Source organism: Lepus europaeus, chromosome 3 (assembly GCF_033115175.1).
Source record: "Lepus europaeus isolate LE1 chromosome 3, mLepTim1.pri, whole genome shotgun sequence".
In the NCBI taxonomy this organism is placed as follows: domain Eukaryota; kingdom Metazoa; phylum Chordata; class Mammalia; order Lagomorpha; family Leporidae; genus Lepus; species Lepus europaeus.
Window position 1 is genome coordinate 139,704,881 of NC_084829.1, and position 24,587 is coordinate 139,729,467.

At 41.0% G+C, this 24,587-nt stretch overlaps 1 protein-coding gene across 1 annotated transcript in view; it reads right to left on the reverse strand.

Annotated features, from left to right (window-relative positions):
- TXLNB (taxilin beta) overlaps nt 1-24,587 on the reverse strand; it is a 50,362-nt gene that overhangs the window by 15,178 nt on the left and 10,597 nt on the right. The window contains exons 3-6 of the mRNA XM_062186848.1: nt 23,470-23,561; nt 14,145-14,315; nt 4,506-4,700; nt 2,647-2,766 (exon numbers count right to left, since the gene is read on the reverse strand). Of these exons, the coding sequence (XP_062042832.1) occupies nt 2,647-2,766; nt 4,506-4,700; nt 14,145-14,315; nt 23,470-23,561 (578 nt within the window). The remainder of the gene's footprint in view (nt 1-2,646; nt 2,767-4,505; nt 4,701-14,144; nt 14,316-23,469; nt 23,562-24,587) is intronic.

The window sequence follows — 24,587 nt, forward strand, 5'->3', positions numbered from 1 at the left end:
TTCCTACAGTTTTTGTAGCCATTCATATCTAGTTTGATAGTTGTTTTTTGCCATTAGCTTGTATCTAGTCTTTCAAGGCATTAATTACAGTTTTTGTAGAAATACTTTTTTCTTTTTGTCACTATATTTCAGTAGTTGATATACTGTGCTATTGATTTACATAATACAAAAGCAAGAAATGGAAAGAAAAGATGTGGGCGCTGGGAACTGATCCTTAGTAATCTCCTTCTTACTGAATGGGGCAGGTATGTGTTAGTGTTCCAGAGAGTAGCTCACTAGTCACAGGTATCAACAGAGTGATATGTGAGCACCTGTCTGTGCATTTTACAAAGAGAATCGTGAATGTCACAGATTAATCTGCTGGTGCTCAGTTGTTTCTCTTGAATTCAAGGATAGGCCGGTTTACATTTCCTTCTGTGTATCCCTACGGTTTAAAAAAAAGTCCATGAACTCTATTTATGTCCTTTGTAGACAGGACAAACAACAATAACAACAACAAAGAAATCATGGATTTTTAAAAGCTCAGAGGCATTTTTGTCCCATATCCTAGTTTGTCTTTTTCCTGTGGCTCAAACTTTCCATTTATAAGGTAGGTCATATTTGTTCTCTTCTGCCTTCCAGGTACAGTGAGGATTGATTATCACAGAAGAGCATCTGACCAGTCCCAGGTGAGAGCTGGGGGCAGCTATGGCGTAAAAGACCTACGTTACCCGCTCTGGCTGTCCAGCGGGTGTGTGGGCATCAAGCAGGCCCATGCTTTGCAGCCGCTGACAGGTGATCTCAGGGGAGGCAGTGGCTGCGTGTTCTACGTGGGTGAAGAACGTCTTCATTCCCAAAAGGAACTGCCAGAGCTGCTGCACGGTAGGTGGCCGCTTTGAAGAAGTGAGAGGGACTACTTTTCTGTGACTCCAATCTGCTGTTTTGCTAAACAAGGGTAGGGGAATTGGACAGTGTGCTAGTTTCTTGTTAAGTATGAGTCACTATGAATCTGCTCTCTAGTATCTCTCATGTGCATCTTGCCTAATTCTTTCTCTGACATATCTCATATTATATCCTAGAGCACTGATATTTTGTAGGAAGAATAGTTTACCTAATTGGGTAAGATCCACAGGAGAGAATTTATTTCCTTGGATTTTGCCTAACAATAAAATGTGGGTTTTTTTTTTTCTTACTTGAGAGCTAGGTTGTTAATGGATTTAACAAATTCTTCTTTTTCTTAAAAGAACATGGACTACTGATTTGAAATTATCCAGTGTCACCAGGTTATAGTCTCCAAAATTCATCTTTTTGTTGCCAAATTGGAAAACTGAAGTTATTTAAAAATTACTATTCTAACAAATTGAAATAATTTCAGGTAAATGAAAAGCTTGTGGTCCAGTGTTAAATGGCCAAATTTGAATAACTGGCCCATTGACTATGTCTTAAACCTCTCCTGTCTCTCAGCAACTGATACATGCTTCAATTCATACCTCTGAAATATACCTCCAAGTGTGATGAACTGTCACAGAGAGCCTGGACTTTGGGGACAGACACATGTGGGTTTTAAACACATCGTAGTCTCTTAGCAGTATGTGACCTTTAGTTGTGTATCCTCTTTACGCCTCAGTTCTCTCATCTGTGGAATGCCCTATAGCTTTGTAGGGTGCTTGGGGTTAGTGAGATATCAGTAAACACCACCATTCAGTTTCTTCAGTCTACAACCCAGGAGGCACCCTTTCCTCACTATCCCACTCTGCAGGTCAGAGCACGGCCTGTTAGTTTTACACGGAAAACACTTTTTATCCAGCTCTGCCTCCCTTGGCTAAGTCATCCTCTTATCTCATCTGGATGGCTATAGCAGCCTCCTGACTGTCTTGCTCTCTTGTCCCTCTGGAGTCCACTTCCCACCCAGGAGCCGAGTAATCTTACAGATGCAGAGCGGATCACGTCACTTTCTTTGCTAAAATGACCAAGTATGTTCTCACTGTATTTAGAATGAAATCCAAACTACCTTCCAAGCCCTGCAAAGCTACACAATCTGGCCCCTGCTTACCTCTCCAACTTCATTTTGAACCCTTCTCCCACTTGGTCCACATGCTCTTGCCTCCCTGACCTTGTCTTTCCTGGGGCACACCAACCTGATTCCAGCATCAGGACCTTTGTCACTGCTGCAGACACGGGTGCTAGAGATGACTCCTCACTGAGCAGGGCTTGGCCCAAGCATCCACCCCTCTGGGAGGCCTTCCTGGTCACCCAAGCTAGGTAGGCCCCCTCCTTGGCTCCTTCTCAGTCTAGTAGCACATTTTAAATCTACAGTCACCCTTCCTTCTTTGCTTGCTTGTTGCCTATCTCTTCCTAGTTTGACTAATCTCCGTAGCGGGAGATGACCCATCTCTGTTTTGTTCACGACTATTTCCTAGCACCCACTGTGGTGCTTATCAGATTAAAGACACATAAACATATTTGTTGAATGGATGAATGCCCATTTTGTATAAAAAGTCACATGGGTACCAACCCTAGTGCTAGGCTGGCCAATTTAGTTCTCATAGAAGCTCAAGCCTTTTCTTTATCAGTCTAGTGCCCTTTGACCATTATCAAAACAACTTTCCCAGAGAGTGTCTGACACTGAGGCAGGCCAGATATGCATACTACTACAATGATAAGTACATATTCCTTTTCACGCTTGTGTCGCTCCTCTGCTTCCTTCATCATTTCTTGTGCCTGTTCAAGTTTTGCATCCACCAGCTTCTGCTGCAGTTCTCTGTGTTTAAATATCTTGTCCAGATGCTAAGGAAAAATAAAGTATATGCGTAAAACTTGGTTTACTGTTGATGCTTAGAAATTTTAAATTAAAAAAAGTAACATGAACCTCCATTCTCCAGATTTTAAGATTTTTTTAAAAGGGGAAATTGCATGGCCATCACTTTACATTAAAGACATCAATTGATGAAGTCCCTAACCCTTCACAGTAAACAAAGGTAGCTGCAAAATTGAGTTCAACAGTATTTTTAAAAATTTGGTAATGAGTAGATATGGTCTTTATTTATTTAGCTACAGCACAGACAATGATTTATACTTCAAAGACTATAGCATTTGGCTCTTTCTATGAATATAAATCCACTTTTGATCATAACATTTATGCAGTTTATCATGTTGAATTCACATTCTTGCTTCAAGGGTTGTGAGAAAACCTTGGGGTGCCAGCCAATGGTTCTAGGAGTGTGGCCCCCCACCTCCTAAATTCTGTGTTGCTCTGGTGGGAATGGCAAAGCCAGTGGGATGAACTGATATACAAGTGTGCAGAGTCTTCCACACCTTTTGACCTCTGGACTTAAACAGGCAAAGAGAAGCTCCCCACCCTACCTTAATATAAAAAGTTTCTATCATTAAGCCCAATTTCACCATCAGAAAGAGGGCAGGTGGAATTCTGTCCTTGGGACTTAGCCAGAACAATCCTAGAGGAATTTACAACCTGTATACCAGGCCATTCCCATCCAAGATCTCTCCGAAGAGCATGGGCATTTTCCTTTCGCTTCCTATTTAGCCTGAGCCTCCTTTCTGGAGTGGGGTGATCCCCATGCCCAGATGAAATGGTAGCATTGCTTACTGTGAGGAGTTGAGTTGAGGAGTGAGTTGGCATACTGTGAGTTGAGTTACCTGACTACTGTGAACATACACCATTGGCTCAGTTTTTCTCTTGATAAAATCTTAGCATCTTCCAACAGAGCTGCTTTGACTATGTTATGTTACATTTTAAGGCAGGTAAGTAAAATCTGGGTGGGATAGGGAAAGGAATGTAATGTATTCAAAATCCTGAGGGGCTATCTGGAATCTTAAAAACATTCAATATTAAAATATAACTTTGGGATCACAGGAGACCCTATCGTGCTCCTAATGTTAGCGTATCGAAAGAACAAGTCTCTGGCTTTTGTGACTGTGGGATAGTGATTTAATGTCACAGCTTCTGCTTCCAATCTACAAAATGTGGATAGCATATTATTGTCTAGTGCATGAGATTGTTGAGACAGTTCAATGATATATTATATGTAAAAGGCGGTATTTAGCACATTGTCTGACATGAATGAAGCACAGAGTAAGTGACACTATAATTATTACATTATTGATCCTATTTTAGTGGCTTGTGGGGTATATAGAATGAATAAGGGATTCTTTCTTTAGATGTCATGGTGATTCCTAAGAGAGTATATGTGAATCACTTTTTGGCTCTATGGAGGGGATTTTTCAGAGGCTGAGAAATGCTGTTTGCAAGGGTGGCTGTGCCTCCAGCTATTGCATTTGCTTAGCAGTGATTCCAGTTTTGAAGAAATCCCATAGGACTTTCAGCCAGGTATTCCATAGTACCATCTCTCTCTATCTTGGCTAGTAAAAGAAATCCAGCCCTAAATATTAATCAGTTGAGAGTTGAGGATTGGCCATATCTTTCTTATTGACCAGCTTCGCAACCTTCACGCCCCAGATTCAGATCCAGATCCATACAGTTCTAAGTGGATGCGTGTGCGTCTCACCTCCTCCCGGAGCTCATACTGATCGATGATGCTTTTCAGTTTCTCTGCCAGCTCTGTGTTCTCCTGACAGAGCTTCATGTTTCGCTCACTCTGCTGCTCGATCTGAGCCTGGATGTCTGTCAGGGTACTCTGGAAATGACTTGTGATCTCTTTCCTTTTCTCTTCTTCCTCACGTGCTCGCTGAAGGGTTTCCTCCTGTGAATCAAAAGCAAACTATTTTATGATGATGGTTCAGATGTGCTCTGAGTTTACAGAACCCAGGATTAGCGGGTAGGGTAAGTGGATATTTTTTCTCAGTTCTTTAGAACTAACCATGCTCAATCCCAAATGAATGTGTGAGCAAGGGTTTCAGCTGTGAGGAGGCAGTCACTCAGGGCAGGTGCTGTGAGGGCCTTGAGTCTGATAGTTGGTGCTGAATAGGGTTGTTTTAAGAATGATAGATCTCCTGCTGAGTGAATGAACTGCCATGATTTCTAACAAACAGGCAGTCACAGGGGTTTGATCTCTTGGCTGTGGCCTGGAAAAAAGGCCACTCAGTTTTCCTGATTGATGGGCCAGATCCTGTGCTCTTTTGGTTTGGTACAGGAAAAAGAACAATAGATCTCATATTTCTCTCTAAAAACTGTGGCATATTAACCACATAAATATATTACCCAAGTTTCATAAATATGAATGACCACAGTATAAACTTTCTTAGTAAGAAAAAACTTAGATCAAAGGCTTAAAAAAGGAAACTAATTTATAAAGAGCAATTGAAGCTATTCAAAAATATAGCAGGAAGTCTTCCCAAACATGTGTGATATTTTATTTCTGAAAGAATAATTATCCCACATGTCACATGTAGTAATTGAAATGTTCAGTGTAAATCTTGGTTGTGAAAGCAATATTAAGTTTCAAATCTTCTTCAATGAAAAAATGAAACATCTAATTTCCTCTGCTCCTTTGTTAAAATTGAAGAATTGGAAGTTAACTTTTATATCATTTCTGTTCTTTTTCTTTTAAATCAAAACTCTCCATTCATTGCAGCCACTAAAAATATGCTCAAATTCCCTCCACATCTATTTTGAGAATTGTTTGCTTTGTGATTGTTCCTCTCATTTTAGAATAAAAGGGTTTAATTTTGTTACGTCATACCATGACAGAGACACACTGCTGACAAGTGTAACATTTTAGGCTTCCTTTCAGACCTGATTAATTATTTTTTTAACTTTTATTTAGTAAATATAAATTTCCAAAGTACAGCTTATGGTTTACAATGGCTTCCCCCCCCCCCCATAACTTCACTCCCACTCGCACCCCTCCCATCTCCTGCTCCCTCTCCCATTCCATTCACATCAAGATTCATTTGCAATTATCTTTATATACAGAAGATTGATTTAGTATATATTAAGTAAAGATTGCATCAGTTTGCACCCACACAGAACATAAAGTGTAAAATACTGTTTCCTTACTAGTTATAGCATTAATTCACATTGAACAACACATTAAGGACAGAGATCCCACATGAGGAGTAAGTACACAGTGACTCCTGTTGTTGACTTAATAAATTGACACTCTTATTTATGACGTCAGTAATCTCCTTAGGCTCTAGTCATGAGTTGCCAAGGCTATGGAAGCCTTTTGAGTTCACTGACTTCGATCTTATTCTGACAGGGTCATAGTCAAAGTGGAAGTTCTCTCCTCCCTTCAGAGAAAGGTACCTCCTTCTTTGATGGCCTGTTCTATCCACTGGGATTTCACTCACAGAGATCTTTCATTTAGGGCCTCTTTTTTTTTTTTTTTTTTTTTTTTTGCCTGAGTGTCTTGGCTTCCCATGCCTGAAATACTCTCATGGGCTCTTGAGCCAGATCCAAATGCCTTAAGGGCTGATTCTGAGGCCAGAGTGTTATTTAGGACATCTGCCATTCTATGAGTCTGCTGTGTATCCCGCTTCCCATGTTGGGTCGTTCTCTCCCTTTTTGATTCTATCAGTTAGTATTAGCAGACACTAGTCTTGTTTGTGTGATCCCTTTGACTCTTAGACCTATCAGTGTGATCAATTGTGAACTGAAGTTGATCCCTTGGACTAGTGAGATGGCATTGGTAGATGCCACCTTGATGAGATTGTACTGGAATCCCCTGGCATGTTTCTAACTCCACCATTTGGGGCAAGTCCGATTGAGCATGTCCCAAATTGTACATCTCCTCCCTCTCTTATTCCCACTCTTATATTTAACAGGGATCACTTTTCAGTTAAACACCTAAGAATAATTGTGTGTTAATTACAGAGTTCAACCAATAGTATTAACTAGAACAAAAAAATACTAAAATGGATAAAGTATTACAGTGTACATCAACAGTCAGGACAAGTGCTGACCAAGTCACTGTTTCTCATAGTGTCCCTTTCACTTCAACAGGTTTCCTTTTTGGTGCTTGGTTAGTTGTCACCGATCAGGGAGAACATATGATATTTGTCCTGTTGGGACTGATTAATTGTTAATATGAAAGCTTCCTTCATTGTTAGCAAGTAAAATCGTACTTCACTGAGTTTTCCACCAAATTCAAATTATGTAACATGATTTTTTTAAGGAAATAATAATTTTAATAGGGGCAGTTCTTATTATAATAGAACAACATAGTCAAAAAGAAATCTGATCCTAGAAATATATTCTGTGGAAATATTTTAATTTATCATTATCTTCTTTGCACTACAAAATTAACAGTCCCACACTCTAAGTGACTCCTGATGTCAGAACCATAATTTATTCTTGTTATGGTGAATCTTTATTGAACAACAACTTCTCAGGAACATTTTAGATATCTGAACTTCTTAATCTGAAGGAATTAACACTCCAAAATTTTATTTCTTTGAACTTTGTATGTGAGTACCTGAAAACATTTGTGAAAATGAAGTTCAAAGATAAGCTTATTTTGGTACAAAAAATTGAAACCTGTGCAAAGGTGTTTCATCATACACATTTTCCATGAACTCTTTCAAGACCTCTTATTTGCATGAATTCCAAAAACTTTTTTGCATCAAAATAAACTTACCTTTTGACTCCATTTTCAATGAATACTTTGAAGTAGCCTTGAATAATAATCCTATATGTGTTTCACTAAGGTGATTATGATGGTTGTTGCCTCCTCATTGCCCCTGATTTGCTTAGAAGTCATTGAGTTCTCAATGGAACTAGAGACTATGATCGATCGGACTTCTGTTGGCATTTATAAATATTCCGTCCATGAAATCATGAGCAACTTACGAAATTATTCCATGCTGCCCAGCAAGTGTGACTTTTTCATTGGAAACTGGCTAGATTACGGTGACATTAAACACACGTCAAACCATCCTACACCCAATCCTGGCTCACAGAATGACATCTTATATTTCACATTATGTTGTTTTCCAGTGAGTCAAAAATAAGCCCAACAAAATCTTATAAAATTTGAGTCCACTGATAAAGAATTTGTAATTTCTTTTCTTTATATCAAATATGTTATTCAAAATGAAAATCAATAGTGAAAAGAAGATTGATAGACAATGTCTGAAATAACTAAGAAAACAAACTTTGCGTGCATCATTGTCCGTCTTAGAACTGGTGTTGTGCTTGGCACATAAGCCATAGTATTCAGTAAATATTTAATGAAACAATGAATTATTAATTTATGTACAGATATATGAGTAGCTTGGACCAAGTGATTCCTATAGTCCTTTCCACATTAAAATCCTGTGATATTCAGATAACAAATGCTACTTATTTCTTTATTAAAATTGTGTTGCCTGAAATACAAACCTATCTCTTATTAGACACTTTTTTTTTCAATATAATTTGAGGCTCAGATTTACTGCTTCAGATATGGGATTACTTCATGAAGTATGTAGAAAATGGAATGAAAAGATGAGTTTATTTTGGTGTAAAAAATGTTGAAATCCACACACAGTTTTTTATAGTAAGCATTTGCCATGAACTTTTTGAAGATACCTTGTATGTATGGATTTTGTTTGATTCACCTTATTTTATTTACTTTCCAGACAGATTCTGGAGGGACGCTGATGTGTTTGCATAAAAGTCTGATGTCCCAGTTGTTTTTACAGCTTTTGCTTTGAGAGCAGACTGCAGCTGGAGGCAGAAAGGGGTGGGGGAAGCTTTCAGAGGCAACCTATCTTCCTAGTCTGAAGAATGAGAGTACAGAGCTCTGGGTCACCATAACCATGGGAGGGGGCAAGTACAGAAAATAGAGGGTCAGAAAAGGATAGAATCAAATTCTGTGAATTAAGTTCTGCCAAAATCTTTGACTGACCAAGAACCACACACTTGTAGCTTAGACTTGAGGCAGACCAGCTCAGGAAAAAAGAACTGAATTAAGATTTGAGCTGCTGTTTAAGAGACAAAATTTGTGGTTTAAATCTAACCAAAATTAATTGCTTGCTTAAGAAAAAATTCTTCAGGGGAATATAGTAGGATCCAGATTCTCCACAGCATAATATTTGCAACTTCTAGGATATAATTAACCATGATTTTCCATATTAAAAAATTAGAAAAATGGAACCATTTTCCAAAGAAAAAATAATCAAGGGAGGTCTGTGGCACAGTGATTCAGATGAGGAATTAGCAGGCAAGAATTTGAAATTGGGTATTTCATCTGTGCTGAATTTTATAAAGGAAAATACCATCTCAGTGACCGAAAATATAGGAAATCCCAGGAGAGAAAAAAAGAACCAAATGGATATTCCAGGATTAATGAAATCTGGGTGGTGCATCTGTCACGGCAGTTAAGATGCTGCCTGGGACACCCCCATCCCATATTGGAATGCCGGGTTTCAGCAGTGCTCCGGTTCCAGCTTCCTGCTCTGCCTGTCCTGGGAGGCATCATGTGCTGACTCTGCAGTTGAGTCCCTGCCGGTCTTGTAGGAAATGTGCACTAAGTTTCTGGCTTTTGTCTTTGACCCGGCCCAGCCCTGGCTGTTGTGGGCATTTGTGGAGTGAACCAGCAGATGAGACATCTCTATCTTTCTGTCTCTCTTTCTCTCTCTCTCTAAATTTAAAATGTTTTAAAAAAAAATCATGAAACTTAAAATTTAAAAGTCATAGAAATGCTCTAAACTGAATAGATCTTTGTAAAATTTGAGAGTGGGAATGTGAGAGGGAGGAGGAGGAGGGGTCGAAGCAGAGAGGAGAGGGAAGGTGGAGGGAAAGTGTCACTCTCTTGCTAAATTTGTATATTTGAAATGCATGAGACTTGAATAATTTAAATAGAAATTTTTAAAAAGGAAGAACAGGATTGCCAAGGAATATTAAGACTCAAAGGTATGTGAGTCACTATTAAAAATTCTAACATACATGGATTTGGAATCTTGGACGGAAAGAAGGGAAAGTGGGTGAGGACAAAGAGGGCAAATAATGACTGAAAATTCCCCATATAGAAGACAAACATAGTTACTGATGAAAAAAAAAAAAAAAACTCAGCAAATACTAAGTAAGATACATATGAAGAAAATCACTGCTGGGTATAAGGTAGGCAAAGTTCTGAAAACCAAAGATCAATGGGAAGACCTTGAAAGTAGCTGAAGAAAAGTGATACAGTATATACAGGGAGCAATAGTTGAAGCTATTGTTGATTTTCATCAGAAATATAGAGGTCAGAATATAGTGAAATATATGAGGCTCAAAGAAAATAACCACAAACAACATTGTCCACGTAGAATTTTATATCCAGTGAATATATCTTCCAATAATAAAAGCAAAAAAAGATATTTTAAAGATAGATGACAACTAAAAGAATTGATAGCCCACAGAACTGTACTGTAAAAAATAATAAAGGAAAGAGATGGGCGTTGTGATATAGTGGGTAAAGCTGCTGCCTGTGATGCCAGCATTCCATATGGGCTCTGGGTTTGAGCCACGGCTGCTCCACTTCTGATCCAACTCCCTGCTAATATGCCTGGGAGAGCAGTGGAAAATGGCCCAAGCATTTGGGCTCCTGCTACCACTGTGGGAGACCCAGAAGAAGCTCCTGGCTCCTGATTTTGGCCTGGCCCAGCCCTGGCCATTGTGGCCATTTGGGGAATGAACCAGTGAATGGACTCACTCTCTCTCTCTCTCTCTCTCTAACAGTGCCTTGCAAATAAAATAAAATCTTAAAAAAAAAAAAAAAGAAATGCTAAAGGAAGTTCTTCAGGCTGAAGGGAAATGACACGATAGAGAATTTTGAAGCTTTAGGATAAATAAAAGTCATCAGGGATGGTAAATATCTAGATAAACAAAAAAGACAGCTTTTTTCTTTAATTTTTTTATTTTTATTTCTTAAATACATTTATTTGAAAGCCACAGTAACAGAGAGGGAGAAATAGAGAAAAAGAGATCTTGCATCCATTAATTCACTCCCCAAATAGCCATGATGGTTAGAACTGGGCCAGGAACTCCATCCGGGTCTCCCACATGGGTAAGGGGCCCAAGCACGTGGGCCATCCTCCACTGCCTCTTAGCTGCATTAGCAGGAAGCTGCATCAAATTGTGTAGTAGCAGGGTGTGAACTGGCACTCTGATATGGGATGTGAGGTCACTAGCAGCTGAAAAACTTGCTGTACCACAAAGCCTTTAATTTTTAAAGGAACATACAAAGTATATGGTTTCTTCAAATGAAAATTGTCACATGGTATCATGGACTTTATACATGTATAGAAGTGTAATATATGCAATGATCATAGCTTAGAGGTCAGGAAACAGGCATTTATTTGCAGTATGTGAAATGATACAGTATTAACTTCAGGTAGACTATGGAAAGTTTAGTGTGTGTATTATAGGCACACTAAAGATAACGCAAAGTGGTATAATTTAAATGTCCAGTAGATAAGTTAACATGTACTTTTAAACATATTCAAATCATCTAAAGGAAGGAAGGAGAAGAGCGGTGGAACAGAAAACAGGTGACAAATAATAACAAAATGTTGGACCTATGTCCCACCACATCAATAATTACATTATATGTTAATGGGCTAGTACTCCAGTTAAAAGGCAGATATTATAAGAATGAAATGAAGCAAGGTCCAACTAGATGCTATCTATAAGAATAGTAATTTAGGGCCAGCATTTTGTGTAGTGGGTGAAGCTATAACCTGCAATGCCAGCATCCCATATGGGCTCCAGTTCATGTTCTGGCTGTTCCACTTCTGATCCAGTTTTCTGCTACTGGCTTGGGAAAAGAAGTGGAAGATGGCCCAAGTGCTTGAGCCCCTGCTACCCATGTGGGAGACCTGGAAGAAGCTTCTGGCTCCTGGCTTTGGCCTGGCCTGCCCCAGCCATTGTGGCCATCTGGGGCGTGAACTAGTGGATGAACGATCTCTGTCTGTCTCTCCCTCTTTCTGTAATTCTGACTGTCAGATAAAATAATTTAAAAAATGGTAATTTAAAGACTCAGATTGAATATTATACTGTACAAACTACCAATGAGAAAACTGGAGTGGACATGTATTAGATCATGTTGACATCAGAAAAAAGTGAAAACCATTTTATAATGATGAAATTGTTGATTCACCAAGGAAACAACGATACGAGTTGTATACATATAATATCAATGCAACAAAATACATGAAGCAAAAATTGATAGAATTAAAAGTAGACGATTCTGCAGTCACACTAGGAGGTTTTAGACACACATTCCTCACCAACTGACAGACAGAAATTCAGGAAAGACATAAATGATCAAAAGGTAATTGTTACCTATAGAACACTACATGCAACATCTGAACAAACTTTTCACAAGTAAACATGGTCTGTTTATCAAAATAGACCATATAAGATGGGCTATAAAAAGTGAAATATCACTTTAATCCAAGGGTCAAAGAAAATTTCCAAAGGGAAATTAGTAAATATTTTGAATTTGAATCCTGAGTTTGGTATTTAAAATATGCCTGACCATGGAAATTGATTTGGATTGCCTGGTTTCTGTTTCTTCACTGATTAAGTGGGGATATCAGCCCTCATAAGGTTATTTTTTGGATGAAATGAAATAACATGTAAAGCACTTAGCATTTATCTCCTGGCATAATAACCAAAGCACTGAACTCCTGGCCTAATAATGATAATTAATTTCATTGTCCCCAGCTGTAGGCCACAATGAGCATGCATGAGTGTACCTACAGGGTTTCTTGCCACTTCTATCATTCTGTCTTTGACTGTTGCTCAGAGACCAACTCATGTCATTCCATTTAAATCTCATTGCTGCATTTTCTTACCCTGTTTAATTCTACTTCTCTTCTCTCTGAAACATTACTGAAAACTGTGAGATTTATGTTTACACCAAAATTATCACTAGAATATGGATCTTGAAATAAAAATAATGTCTCCATCTCCAGGCACAACTCTCCTGGGTTTTTGATGGTCTTCTGTGCAATTATTATTTTTTCTTTTTCTTTTTCTAAAAAAGATTTATTTTATTTATTTGAAAGTCAGAGTTACAGAGATAGAGAGAGAGGGTCTTCCATCCACTGGCTTATGCTCCAAATGGTTGCAAAGGCTGGGGCTGGCCACGCTGGAGCCAGGAGCCAGGAGCTTCATCCGGATCTCCCTCATGGGTGCAGGGGCCCAAACACTTGGGCCATCCTCCACTGCTTTCTCAGGCACATTAGCAGGGAGCTGGATCAGAAGTGGAGCAGCCAGGACTTGAACTGGTGTCCATATGGGAGGCCTGCACTGCAGGCAGTGGCTTAACCTGCTATGCCATAGTGCCGGCCCCCGGTGCAATAGTTGGGAAGATGTAGATCCCCTTCTTCTGAAACTTGTAATGTGAGAGTTAGTGTTCATAACATTAGCCAGCCATTTCCCAGATGTCAAAAAGCAATTTGGAATATTCTCTTCTGTTTTTTGGTTCATAACTCATTGTGCAAACTTAGCAATGCTTTTAATTCCTCTGTTTCCTGCAGTATCTCCTTTTAAACATGTGTAATAAATAACTACTTCACAGGAATACTGGTGTCAAAACCTTTAGAATCTTTACTTGGAAAGGAAACTGAGGATGTGTACAGTATTATCTTGGAAATCCTTGCTTCTTGTGTTATTGAATGGAGCCAGTGTCTGTGTGTAATCGAATCAGCCACACTGCTAGGGGCCGGGGCTGTAATTAATGAAACTCATGCAGACTAAATGAAGTGATCAGTCTGTTATTTTTAGATTAAATAATTAAGTCTGAAGAGCTTCAGTGTTTTTTCAAGTGGCTTCTTTTTTCAAATGACTATTGACATTTTGGCCCTCAATCTCACTTTATCATGTCAATTAGCTTTGTGTCTATCTCATCTCATGCAGCACAATTCATAACAGGAAAACATAGACGTTTTGCAAGTATTTTACAAAGAGTAGAACCAAGACTTACCTTTAAGAAAACCCAACATAATTAAAAGGTCAGGGGAGCACCTTACATGTAGGACCTCATTTAAGTTTTCCTCCACCACACAGTGAAGTGGATATAATTCCCATTTTATGGGTGAGGAAGCAAGCTCCAGGGGGCAAAACAACTTAGTGAAGGTCACAAGCAAACAGGTGGCAGGGCTAGTATGTGAACTTGACTCTGATTCTGCAACTCACATTCTTTCCACAAGTAGCAGAGGCTTGTGGCTACGCTTCCTGCAAAAAAAGTGTTATTCGGAGCCATGGTGATACATACCTTCAGTGTCTTGTTGTGTCTCTGCAGCTCCCGGCACAGACTCTCCAGTTTGCTTCGAGCAAGGATAGCTTTGCTGTGTTCACTTTGTAGCTGGTCCTTTTCTTTCTGGATCTGTGCCTGTTTCTTTTGTAGGAGCTTCAACTTCTTTTGCTCAGTGCGATGTTCATCCAGCTAGACACAAGGGTGCAGACGTGAAAGAAAATGTCAGGAATCTCTTTGGGTTTGATAGAAAAGGAGCAAAACCTAAAGATCACTCTGTGGTCATTTGGTAACGGTTTTTGCTATTATCTGCCCCTCTGGAAGCAAATGAACTTTACAGATGTCACCTTAGCACTATGTGTAGAACAGTTGTCTTTTTATTTTTAAGATTTATTTTATTTATTTGAAAGAGTTACAGAGCAAGGACGAGACAGAGAGAAGTCCTCTATCTGCAGGTTTTCACCTCAAATGGCTGCAATGGTTGGAGCTAAGCTGATCCGAAGCCAGGAGCCAGGAGCTTCCTCGGGGTCTCCCACATGTGTTCAGGGGCCCAAGGACCTAGGCCATCTTCCGATGCTTTCTCAGGTGCATTAGCAGGGAGTGGGAGCAGAAGTGGAGCAGCCGGGACTTGAACTGGTACCCACATGGGTTGCTGGTGCTGCAGGCTAGGACTTTAACCTGCTGGGCCACAGTGCTGGCCCCTGAGCAGTTTTTAAAGTGTAACATTTATAAGCTTTTCATCATCATTATTATTAATCTCTTCTTATTTTGATCTTTTTTTGGGGGGTGGTCTAGAAATATTTTTTCTTGAGGCTATCTGGAAATATATGCAGCCAATGTAAAAAGGCATGTCCTGGAATTCGCAAACTGCTGGAATTCATAATGCCCTACACGGATTGAGGCAGTGGTCAATTGCTTGGGTTACATACAGTTTTCATAATGCTTCCTCACAGCAAACATGTAGCGCTAATTTGAAAAATTGGAGAGGAAAATCAGTGTCCTGGTAATCAGAAGATGAAGTCCTCTTTAAAATTTTGGACTTTCGGTTATTAGTTGTGTGTGGGAAAGGAGGAGAAGAGGGAGGGCCCCTCAATTACCTAAGCATTTTTCACCAAGGCATCAGAAATAGATACTGCCCAACTCAGCAGCATGAATGGCAAATATCTGTAACATTCCCCACTCACGACCCACCCCACGCCCTCGGAGTTCATGGCGAATTACACAGGGTGAGTTCTGTGGTGCTGCTTCCCCAGCGCTCCAGCAGCCAGAACTGAAGTGTCAGGGAGGATGTGTACAAGGGGACCATTCACCCCTGCCCTTCCTTCTCGGGATGCTAATGTTCTGAGACAGGCTTGCCTGACCAAGCACATGACACCTAGGTACATTTTGATTTCAGAAAAATAAGGAATAATTTTTTTAGTATAAGTGTAGTCTAAGTACTGTATAGGACATAATTTTACAAAAAGTTGTTTTATGTGAAATATAACTATAACTAAACATACGGCATATTTTTAGTTGCTATATCTGGCCACATTATTATGGCGTTCTTGCTGATGGGGGCAGTGTGAAGATCAACCTGCAGAGCCACAAGAGGGACTGGCGAAGTCCGGGAGTGCTGATCTCAGGCCAACCATGAGTGTGGCCACATTCAAGTGACAGGGCTTTATCTGGAGCCATTTTCTGGGCTGGCCTCTGCTCCCTTAGTGCCTGAGTGATGCCCAAGCCGGGGGGGGGGGGGGGGGGGGGGGCTAGTGCTAATAATTACCTTGTTGCCTAATGGAAAGAAAAGCCCTGGGGAGCTCCAGGTGTTCCTGATGCCTCAGGAGCCTGATGCAAGTGCATACATAGGCTACCTGAGTCATGACCCCTGTCTTAGTTTTCCTGTTTTCAAAAAGCATTTGTTCTCTCTGAGCTAGGTGAGCAGCATCGAAGACTTTCTTCAGTTCTTGTTTTACTCCTTTCCTCCCTTGTGCCACACGGAAATAACCAAAAGTGCTTCTCAGATTAAGCTAAGGTCATGTGTATGTGATATTCTGTCATCCTATTCATGTGAAGTTTCTACTCATTAGTGGGAATTAGCATAAGAAAAAAATAAGACCCACATTAGTAAAAGTACTCGCTGAAATTGATATGTTTCTTGGAAAAGCAATGGCATTTATAATATATTTCTCAAACAAAACTTCTGTTCTTAGGATAGATGTGATCCTTCCATTTTGAACCATACTTATTAGGTAGGGGTGAAATTTTTTATGCTTATATTTGGGTTTTAAATGACTTATTGTCCTTTCTTTAAATAAATAAATAAACTTTTTGCCATTATGGTTTAGATTTTATCCTTTGAAGATTAAGCCATCTATGACGTTTTCTCAACTGTGTTGCTGTTGACACATTGGGCTGGATTTGTTGTGGGGCTGTCCTATGTATTGTAGGCTGTTCAGCACCATTTCTAACCCCTGCTCACTATAGGCCAGTAATTCTGCTCAATCATAACACCCACAGAATCTCCATGCAGACATGTCTGTTGTCTCGTGGTGGGCAAAACTACTCCTGCATGTGGCCTTATCTGAGTGCCAGGAAGGAGATTCCCCACGTGTGTTTTAAACGTTGGAAGAGAACTGATTTCTGCTTGCTCACTGAACACTTAGTGTTGTTGATTTAGTACAAGATCACGCAGATTTAAAATTTGGCTAGGTTTATCTTGCTTTGCTCTAAAATAAAAAAGTAAAAGCTTTCTGCCTAATTTTGCTCAAATACATCATGCTTATATGAATACACATGCATGGGGCTTCTTAATGAACGACAGCAAATATATTGCAACTGAATCAAATTCAGTGAAACTCCGGCTTTTGTTGGGCAGGCGTTTGGCTTAGCAGTTAAGACACTCATATTCCATCACCGAGTGCCTGGGTTCAAGTCCCAGCTCTGTTTCCAATTCTAGCTTCCTGCTAATGTGCACCATGGAGGGCAGTGGTGATGGCCCAAGTTGTTGAATTGTGACAACCTGTAGCAGGAGACCTGATTGAGGTCTAGGCTTTCTGGCCAGCTCCAGCCACTGCAGGCATTTGGCGAGTGAACCAGTGGATGGAAGCATGCTGTCTCCCTCTGTGTGTGTGTGTGTGTCTGTCTGTCTGTCTGTCTCTCAAATACGTACATAAAAAAGAGAAAATCTTGAAAAAATTGACTGTGACTTAACAATGTACTTAGGCTAAGTTCTTCCATACAGCCATGACAGGATTTTTTGTCTGCTATTTCTTTTGTTCCTTCTACCCCTTCCAAGTTAAAAATAAAAGTAATACCAAGTATTAAATTAGAATCCTTTTAGTGATGTTGTTTTAACTACATAAAAATTGAGCAAATTTTCAAAAAGTATCTCTCCTAGGCCATCTTTAATCATGAACTAGCCTTATTTATTGATGAACTTATCTTCATTTATTAATGAATACAATGGCAGATAATATTACAGGATGAATCTGCTAGAGTGGCAGTTTCGTTCACAGCTTTGAATTTGATGACTTATTCCAGTTAGCACTTATATTTCAGACATTTCCTATTTTAATATCCATACATGTAAGCAGAGAAATAGGCTTTGGTTTGTAAATAAAACATTGAAATTCCTTGTAATTTTTCCTTCCTGAAAAAGAAATGTATCAGTTTTTGGGGGGGTGGTAGCTAGTCCTTTTACTATTCATTTTTCCTTAGAATGATCTGTGTTTTCAAGTTTATTAAAGGAGATGATACAAATGCTAAAATTATAATAAGGAAGGCTTGAATTGATAGGATTTTTGGAAAAATAACCTGTGTGAGATCACTGGTTGGCTAGGGGGTGAGCAGGTCCAGGGAGTTCCCTGAGACCAGGTAAACAGTCCTGGTTCAAGGAGAGAATCTTGGCCAAACTGGAGAAGAGCTCCTTCTCCAAAGTGCTGCTGTGCCATTGCTGTATCCTACATGACTTCCTGTGTTACCCTAGAATGTTGCCTAGTACAGCAAAGTATGGAACATGAATGGCCTTGATCTGAGGAGGCAAATTGAAGGGTCAAAGGAAAAATGATGTGGAAAACACCAAAAAAGGGCAAAGATGGATAGGTGAGAATAGAGTGGGAGGGAGATACTATTTTTGGCACCCAACTTATTGTATTGAATTGTTAATAGTCAATGCTAAACAAATTGCAATAAAATTTATACATGGTTATTTGCTTTGTGCATTTCTACCATTCTTTTGTAAAACAATATGGCCATAGAGTTTAAAAGCCAAAAAGCACTCATCCTGTTTGATTTAGTAATCTTACATCTGAACCCTTTTCTTAAAATCGTGAAAAACAAGAAGAAACAATTCTGACATGTGATAATGTTCACTGCAGTGTATTTAGTAAAGCAAAACAGTGGGCAGAATCTAAATGTTCTCAAATTAGTGAGTCAATGGAGTCATTTAATGGAAAATGACACAAGTTTTACAGAATATAGCCATGAAGACTATAAAACACATGGGAAAGTGCCTGTCACATGAGCCAAGAAAACCAGATATCAACTTATAAGTACCCTCTGATGGTGATTATAGTAAAACAGATCTCTGTATGCATAGCAGAACTGGAAAGGAGCACCTATAAAACAAAATATGTGTTTTAGATGCTGGTGTTAGAGATATTTTTGTTTGTTTTGTGCATTCAGCATTCTTATATCATCACGATGTATTTTGTGTGATTAAGAAGTACTGTTCTGAAGGCGGGAGCCAGGTGCTTCTCCTGGTCTCCCATTGGAGGGTGAACCAACAGCAAAAGGAAGACCTTTCTCTCTCTGTCTCTCTCACTGTCCACTCTGCCTGTCCAAAAAAAAAAAGTATTGTTGGAAGGGTTAAGCAATCAGCCAGTCAGGATTTCAGAATTTGTGTCTGTTGCAAGACCATTCAGTATGACAGGATGTCAGGGTAGAATGCAGGAAAGAACAAAAAGGAATTACAGAACCAAAGTCAGAGTGAAAAACAAAGAGAGCAAGTCACTCACTAAACTCTACTCCATCAGTAGGGATGAGGGGTTTGTGGTTGTAGAGGCCCTTTTCAAAAGTCAAGAGAATTGGGTCCAAAGACTCAGCGAGTTTAAACTTCTTTAGCTGAGAGGTAAGTCTGTGGTGGTGGCGGCGGCACTGGCACTTTTTAACCTACTACCTGGAGGTGTTCTTCGGTTGTGTATGATATTCAGTTTAATTCCTCAATCACTGCTTCTCCAAAGGAAATATGTGAACATTTAAAAGATATGTTTATTGATTTACTTACTTCTTTTGTTGGGGAGGCAGGAAGGAAGAGAGGGGGAGACAAAGAGTGAGTGAGAGCCAGTAAGCTCCCATCTGCTGATTCATTACCCAAATGCCTGCAACAACCAGGGCTGGGCCAGTCCAGGGTTGGGAGGTTGGAACTCAGTCTGTGTCTGTCATGTGAATGGCAGGAACCCAAGTACTATAGACATCACTTCCGCTTCCAGTGTTTGCATTAGCAGGAAGCTAAACTCAGGAGGCAGAGCTGGGCATGGATTCAGTCACTCCAGTATGGGATGCTGGTGTCCTGCTAGGCATCTTAAGCACTAGGCTAAATGCCTATACCTGGAGAAAAAATGTTTTTAAAGAAAGAAGTAGGGGCTGGCGCTGTGGTGTAGTGGGTAAAGCAACTGCCTGCTGTGCCGGCATCCCATATGGGCGCCGGTTCGAGTCCCAGCTGTTCCACTTCTGATCCAGCTCTCTGCTGTGGCCTGGGAAAGCAGTAGAAGATGGCCCAAGTCCTTGGGTGCCTGCACCCATGTGGGAGACCTGGAAGAAGCTCCTGGCTCCTGGCTTCAAATCGGCCCAGCTCTGGTCACTGCGGCCAATTGGGGAGTAAACCAGTGGATGGAAGACCTCTCTCTTTCTCTCTCTCTCTGCCACTCTGTAACTCTGCCTTCAAACAAATAAATCTTTAAAAAAAAAAAGAAAAGAAAGAAGGAGAAGGATCAGTGCTGTGGCACAGTGGGCTAAGCCTCTGCTTGTGGCACCAGCATCCCAAATGGGTGCCAGTTCATGTCCCGGCTGCTCTGCTTCCAATCCAGCTCCTCTAATGCCGCCTGAGAAAGCAGCACAGGGTGGCCCAAGTGCTTGGGTCCCTGCACCTACGTGGGGGACTTGGAAGAAGCTCCTGGCTTCAGATTGGCCCAGCTACGATCATTGACGGCAATTTGGGGAGTGAACCAGTGGATGGAAAACCTTTCTGTCTCTCCCTCTCTCTGTTTGTTACTCTACTCTGCCTCTCAAATAAATAAATAAATAAAATCTTAATTAAAAAAAAAGAAGCAGAAATAAAAGGAGATGCACACTGTCTAGCTTTACTAGAGAGGATGCCACATCTCCACTGTGGGTCCCATATCTGTAGAGGTAGTGCACAGACCTTAGAGGTTGCTGTTTTCACTTCATCTTACCATTTGCACCTGTTTTTGAAGGTAAATTGAAACTTAGTGAGACACGGGCCTCACTAAAGCCTCTCCTTTTCTGCAACTGGCCAATTCTAGAGTGCTGGTGGAGGGAAAATCCCCTTCAAATACTTTGATGGCTGGGAGTAGCTTTCTTGATCCCCATGGACCTAACTTAGGAAAGGGCTACAGAGAACCTAGAACCTGGCACAACAAGGTCCATTTTGAATACTTTGCCACTGTAGGGGAGAGAGAAGACTGTAGATCAAAGACAATAAAAACAGAAATAGGTCAGACCAGAGGAGAATGGGCCATCAGCTGAGGAGTGGCATTAATTCACTCCCCTGCTGCCTGCAATATGTACCCTTCACAACACAAGAACTGAAAGAAAGTTTCAAGCTTTGTTTTTGCCAAGATATTTCTGTTTTATTGCAAAGCTGAAAAGAAAAATATCCATAATTTTCCATTATCTTTTTTTTTGACAGGAAAGAGTGGACAGTGAGAGAGACAGACAGAGAGAAAGGTCTTTCTTTTTCCATTGGTTCATCCCCCAGTGGTCACTGCGGCCGGCACACCTCGCTGATCCAAAGCCAGGAGTCAGGTGCTTCTCCTGGTCTCCCATCTGGGTGCAGGGCCCAAGGACTTGGGCCATCCTCCACTGCACTCCCGGGCCACAGCAGAGAGCTGGACTGGAAGAGGAGCAACTGGGACAGAATCTGGCGCCCCTACTGGGACTAGAACCTGGGGTGCTGGCGCCACGGGCAGAGGTTTAGCCTATTGAGCCGCAGCGCTGGCTATAATTTTCCATTATCTATAGCTTTTTCTACCTTTCCCAAAATATACAGATAGTTGAAAGTGGTATAGACTCCAATTGTATCCTGTTTGTTTCTTTTGCTGTTTTTTTCTTTTTAAGATTTATTTATTTGAGAGGCAGAGTTACAAACAGAAACAGGGAGAGACAGAAAGAGAGGTCTTTGATCTGCTGGTTTGTTTCTCAGTGGCTACAACGGCTGGAGCTGGGTCGATTCAAACCTGAGAGCCAGGAGCTTCTTTGGGATCTCCCACATGGGTGCAGGGGCTCAAGTACTCAAGCTTTCACCACCTTTCCAGGCCATTACCAGGGAGCTGGATTAGAAGAGTAGTAGCTGTCACTTTTTTAGGTGTTTTTTTGTTTTGTTTTTGCCAAGTGTCTTGGCTTTCCATGCCTAAAATACTCTCATGGGCTTTTCAGCTGGATCCGAATGCCTTAAGGGCTGATTCTGAGGCCAGAGTGCTATTTAGGACATCTGCCATTCTATGAGTCTGCTGTGTATCCCACTTCCCATGTTGGATCATTCTCTCCCTTTTTTATTCTATCAGTTAGTATTCGCAGACCTTAGTCTTATTTATGTGATCCCTTTGACTCTTAGTCCTATCATTGTGATCAATTGTGAACAGAAATTGATCACTTGGACTAGTGAGATGGCATTGGTACATGCCACCTTGATGGGATTGAATTGGAATCCCCTGTTATGTTTCTAAATCTACCTAAACAGAACTCTGGCCTCAGAATCAGCCCTTAAGGCATTCGGATCCAGCTGAAAAGCCCATGAGAGTATTTCAGGCATGGAAAGCCAAGACACTCTGGCAAAAAAAAAAAAAATGACCTAAATGAAAGATCTCCATGAGTGAGATCCCAGTGGAAAGAACAGGTCATCAAAGAAGGAGGTACCTTTCTCTGAAGGGAGGAGAGAAGTTCCACTTTGACTATGACCTTGTCCAAATGTGATCAGAGTCAGTGAACTCAAAAGGCTTCCATAGGCTTGGCAACTCATGACAAGAGCCTAGGGTGATTACTGATGCCATAAACAAGAGTGTTAATTTGTTAAGTCAACAACAGGAGTCACTGTGCACTTACTCCTCATGTGGGATCTCTGTCCTTAATGTGCTGTACATTGTGATTTAATGTTATAACTAGTACTCAAACAGTATTTTTCACTTTGTGTTTCTGTGTGGGTACAAACTATTGAAATCTTTACTTAATATATACTAAACTGATCTTCTGCATATAAAGGGAATTGAAAATGAATCTTGATGTGAATGGAAGGGGAGAGAGAGCAGGGGGTGGGAGGGAAGTTATGGCGGGGGGAAGCCATTGTAATCTATAAGTTATACTTTGGAAATTATATTCATTAAATAAAAGTTAAAAAAAAGAAGAGTAGCAGCTGGGGCATGAGCTGGAACCCATATGGGATGCCACTGCTGCAGGCAGAGGCCTACCCTACTACATCACAGGCACCAGCCTAGCTTTCTTTCTTTCTTTCTTTCTTTCTTTCTTTCTTTCTTTCTTTCTTTCTTTCTTTCTTTCTTTCTTTCTTTCTTTCTCTCTCTCTCTCTCTCTCTCTCTCTCTCTCTCTCTCTCTCTCTCTTTCTTTCTTTCTTTTACAGGCAGAGTGGACAGTGAGAGAGAGAAACAGAGAGAAAGGTCTTCCTTTGCCGTTGGTTCACCCTCCAATGGCTGCCGCGGCCGGCGCACTGCAGCCGGCGCACCACGCTGATCCAAAGGCAGGAGTCAGGTGCTTCTCCTGGTCTCCCATGGGGTGCAGGGCCCAAACACTTGGGCCATCCTCCACTGCACTCCCGGGAAACAGCAGAGAGCTGGCCTGGAAGAGGGGCAACCGGGACAAAATCCGGCACTCCAACCGGGACTAGAACCCGGTGTGCCAGCGCCACAGGCGGAAGATTAGCCTATTGAGCCACGACGCCGGCCTAACTTTTATTTTTCTTAAAAAATGTCTCCTTTTATGAATTCTAGCTTTGGCTTGTTTGAACTAACTGACTATGGTCCATAATGATGCACATGAAAAACTACCAGCCTCCGTTCTTCAGCTCTGACCAGAATCTGGTTCTTTCTGACAGAAAGAGCTAATCAAAGAGCTTACCAATTCAGCATACTTCTTAAATAAAAACTCAAGCTTTTCTTCAGGTGTTTGCAACTTGTTCAGATGTTGCATTAGCAGGTTGGCTTCTTTGCCTTAAAAAAAGAAAAAGACATTACAAAAAGAATAAGTGTGAACTTGCAATCGGGTGATATGCGCTAGAATCTGAGATTTGACCACTTCTTAGCTACTACCAGCCTTAGCCAAGAGACTAACCTATTTGAGCCTCAGATATGATTTTTTGGAATCATATATTTATTTGGCAGACAGAAGGAATGTGCAAAAGAGAGCTGAGATCCACTATTTCACCCTCTAAATGCCCACAGTGGCTAGGGCTGAGCCAGGCTAAAGCCAGGAGCCTGGACTTCAATCCAGGTCTTCCATGTGGGTGACAGGATCTCAACTACTTGAGTCAGTACTGCTGATTCCCAGAGTGTGCATTAAAAGGAACTTGGAGTCAGGTACCAGAGCCAGGAATCAAACCAAGGCACTCCGATGTGACATGCAGTTATCCTAACCTACGTTGTTTTGTTTTTGTTTTTTATTTATTTATTTATTTTGACAGAGTGGACAGTGAGACAGACAGAGAGAAAGGTCTTCCTTTGCCGTTGGTTCACCCTCTAATGGGCACTGTGGCTGGTGCGCAGTGGCCGGCGCACCGCGCTGATCCAAAGCCAGGAACCAGGTGCTTCTCCTGGTCTCCCATGCAGGTGCAGGGCCCAAGCACTTGGGCCATCCTCCACTGCACTCCCGGGCCACAGCAGAGAGCTGGCCTGGAAGAGGGGCAACCGGGACAGAATCCGGCGCCACAACTGGGACTAGGACCCGGTGTGCCAGTGCCGCAGGCGGAGGATTAGCCTATTGAGCCGCGGCACCGGCCCTAACCTACGTTTTAATGACTGAGTGAAATGCCCACTCTTCTGCTACATTCAAAATCCCATCTATTCATAACTGTTCAATGAGATGCCTCAAGTTCTTTTTTTGCCCCCATTTTTCTTCCATTTGTTTTCTTCAGCTCGAAAGGACCAATTGGCCTTTCTGAGTTGGCGGAAGTCTAGTCCTCCAGCAACCCTTGTGTTGAGCCCTAGGAGAACATCTGAGGCTTACATTTATCACTAAAT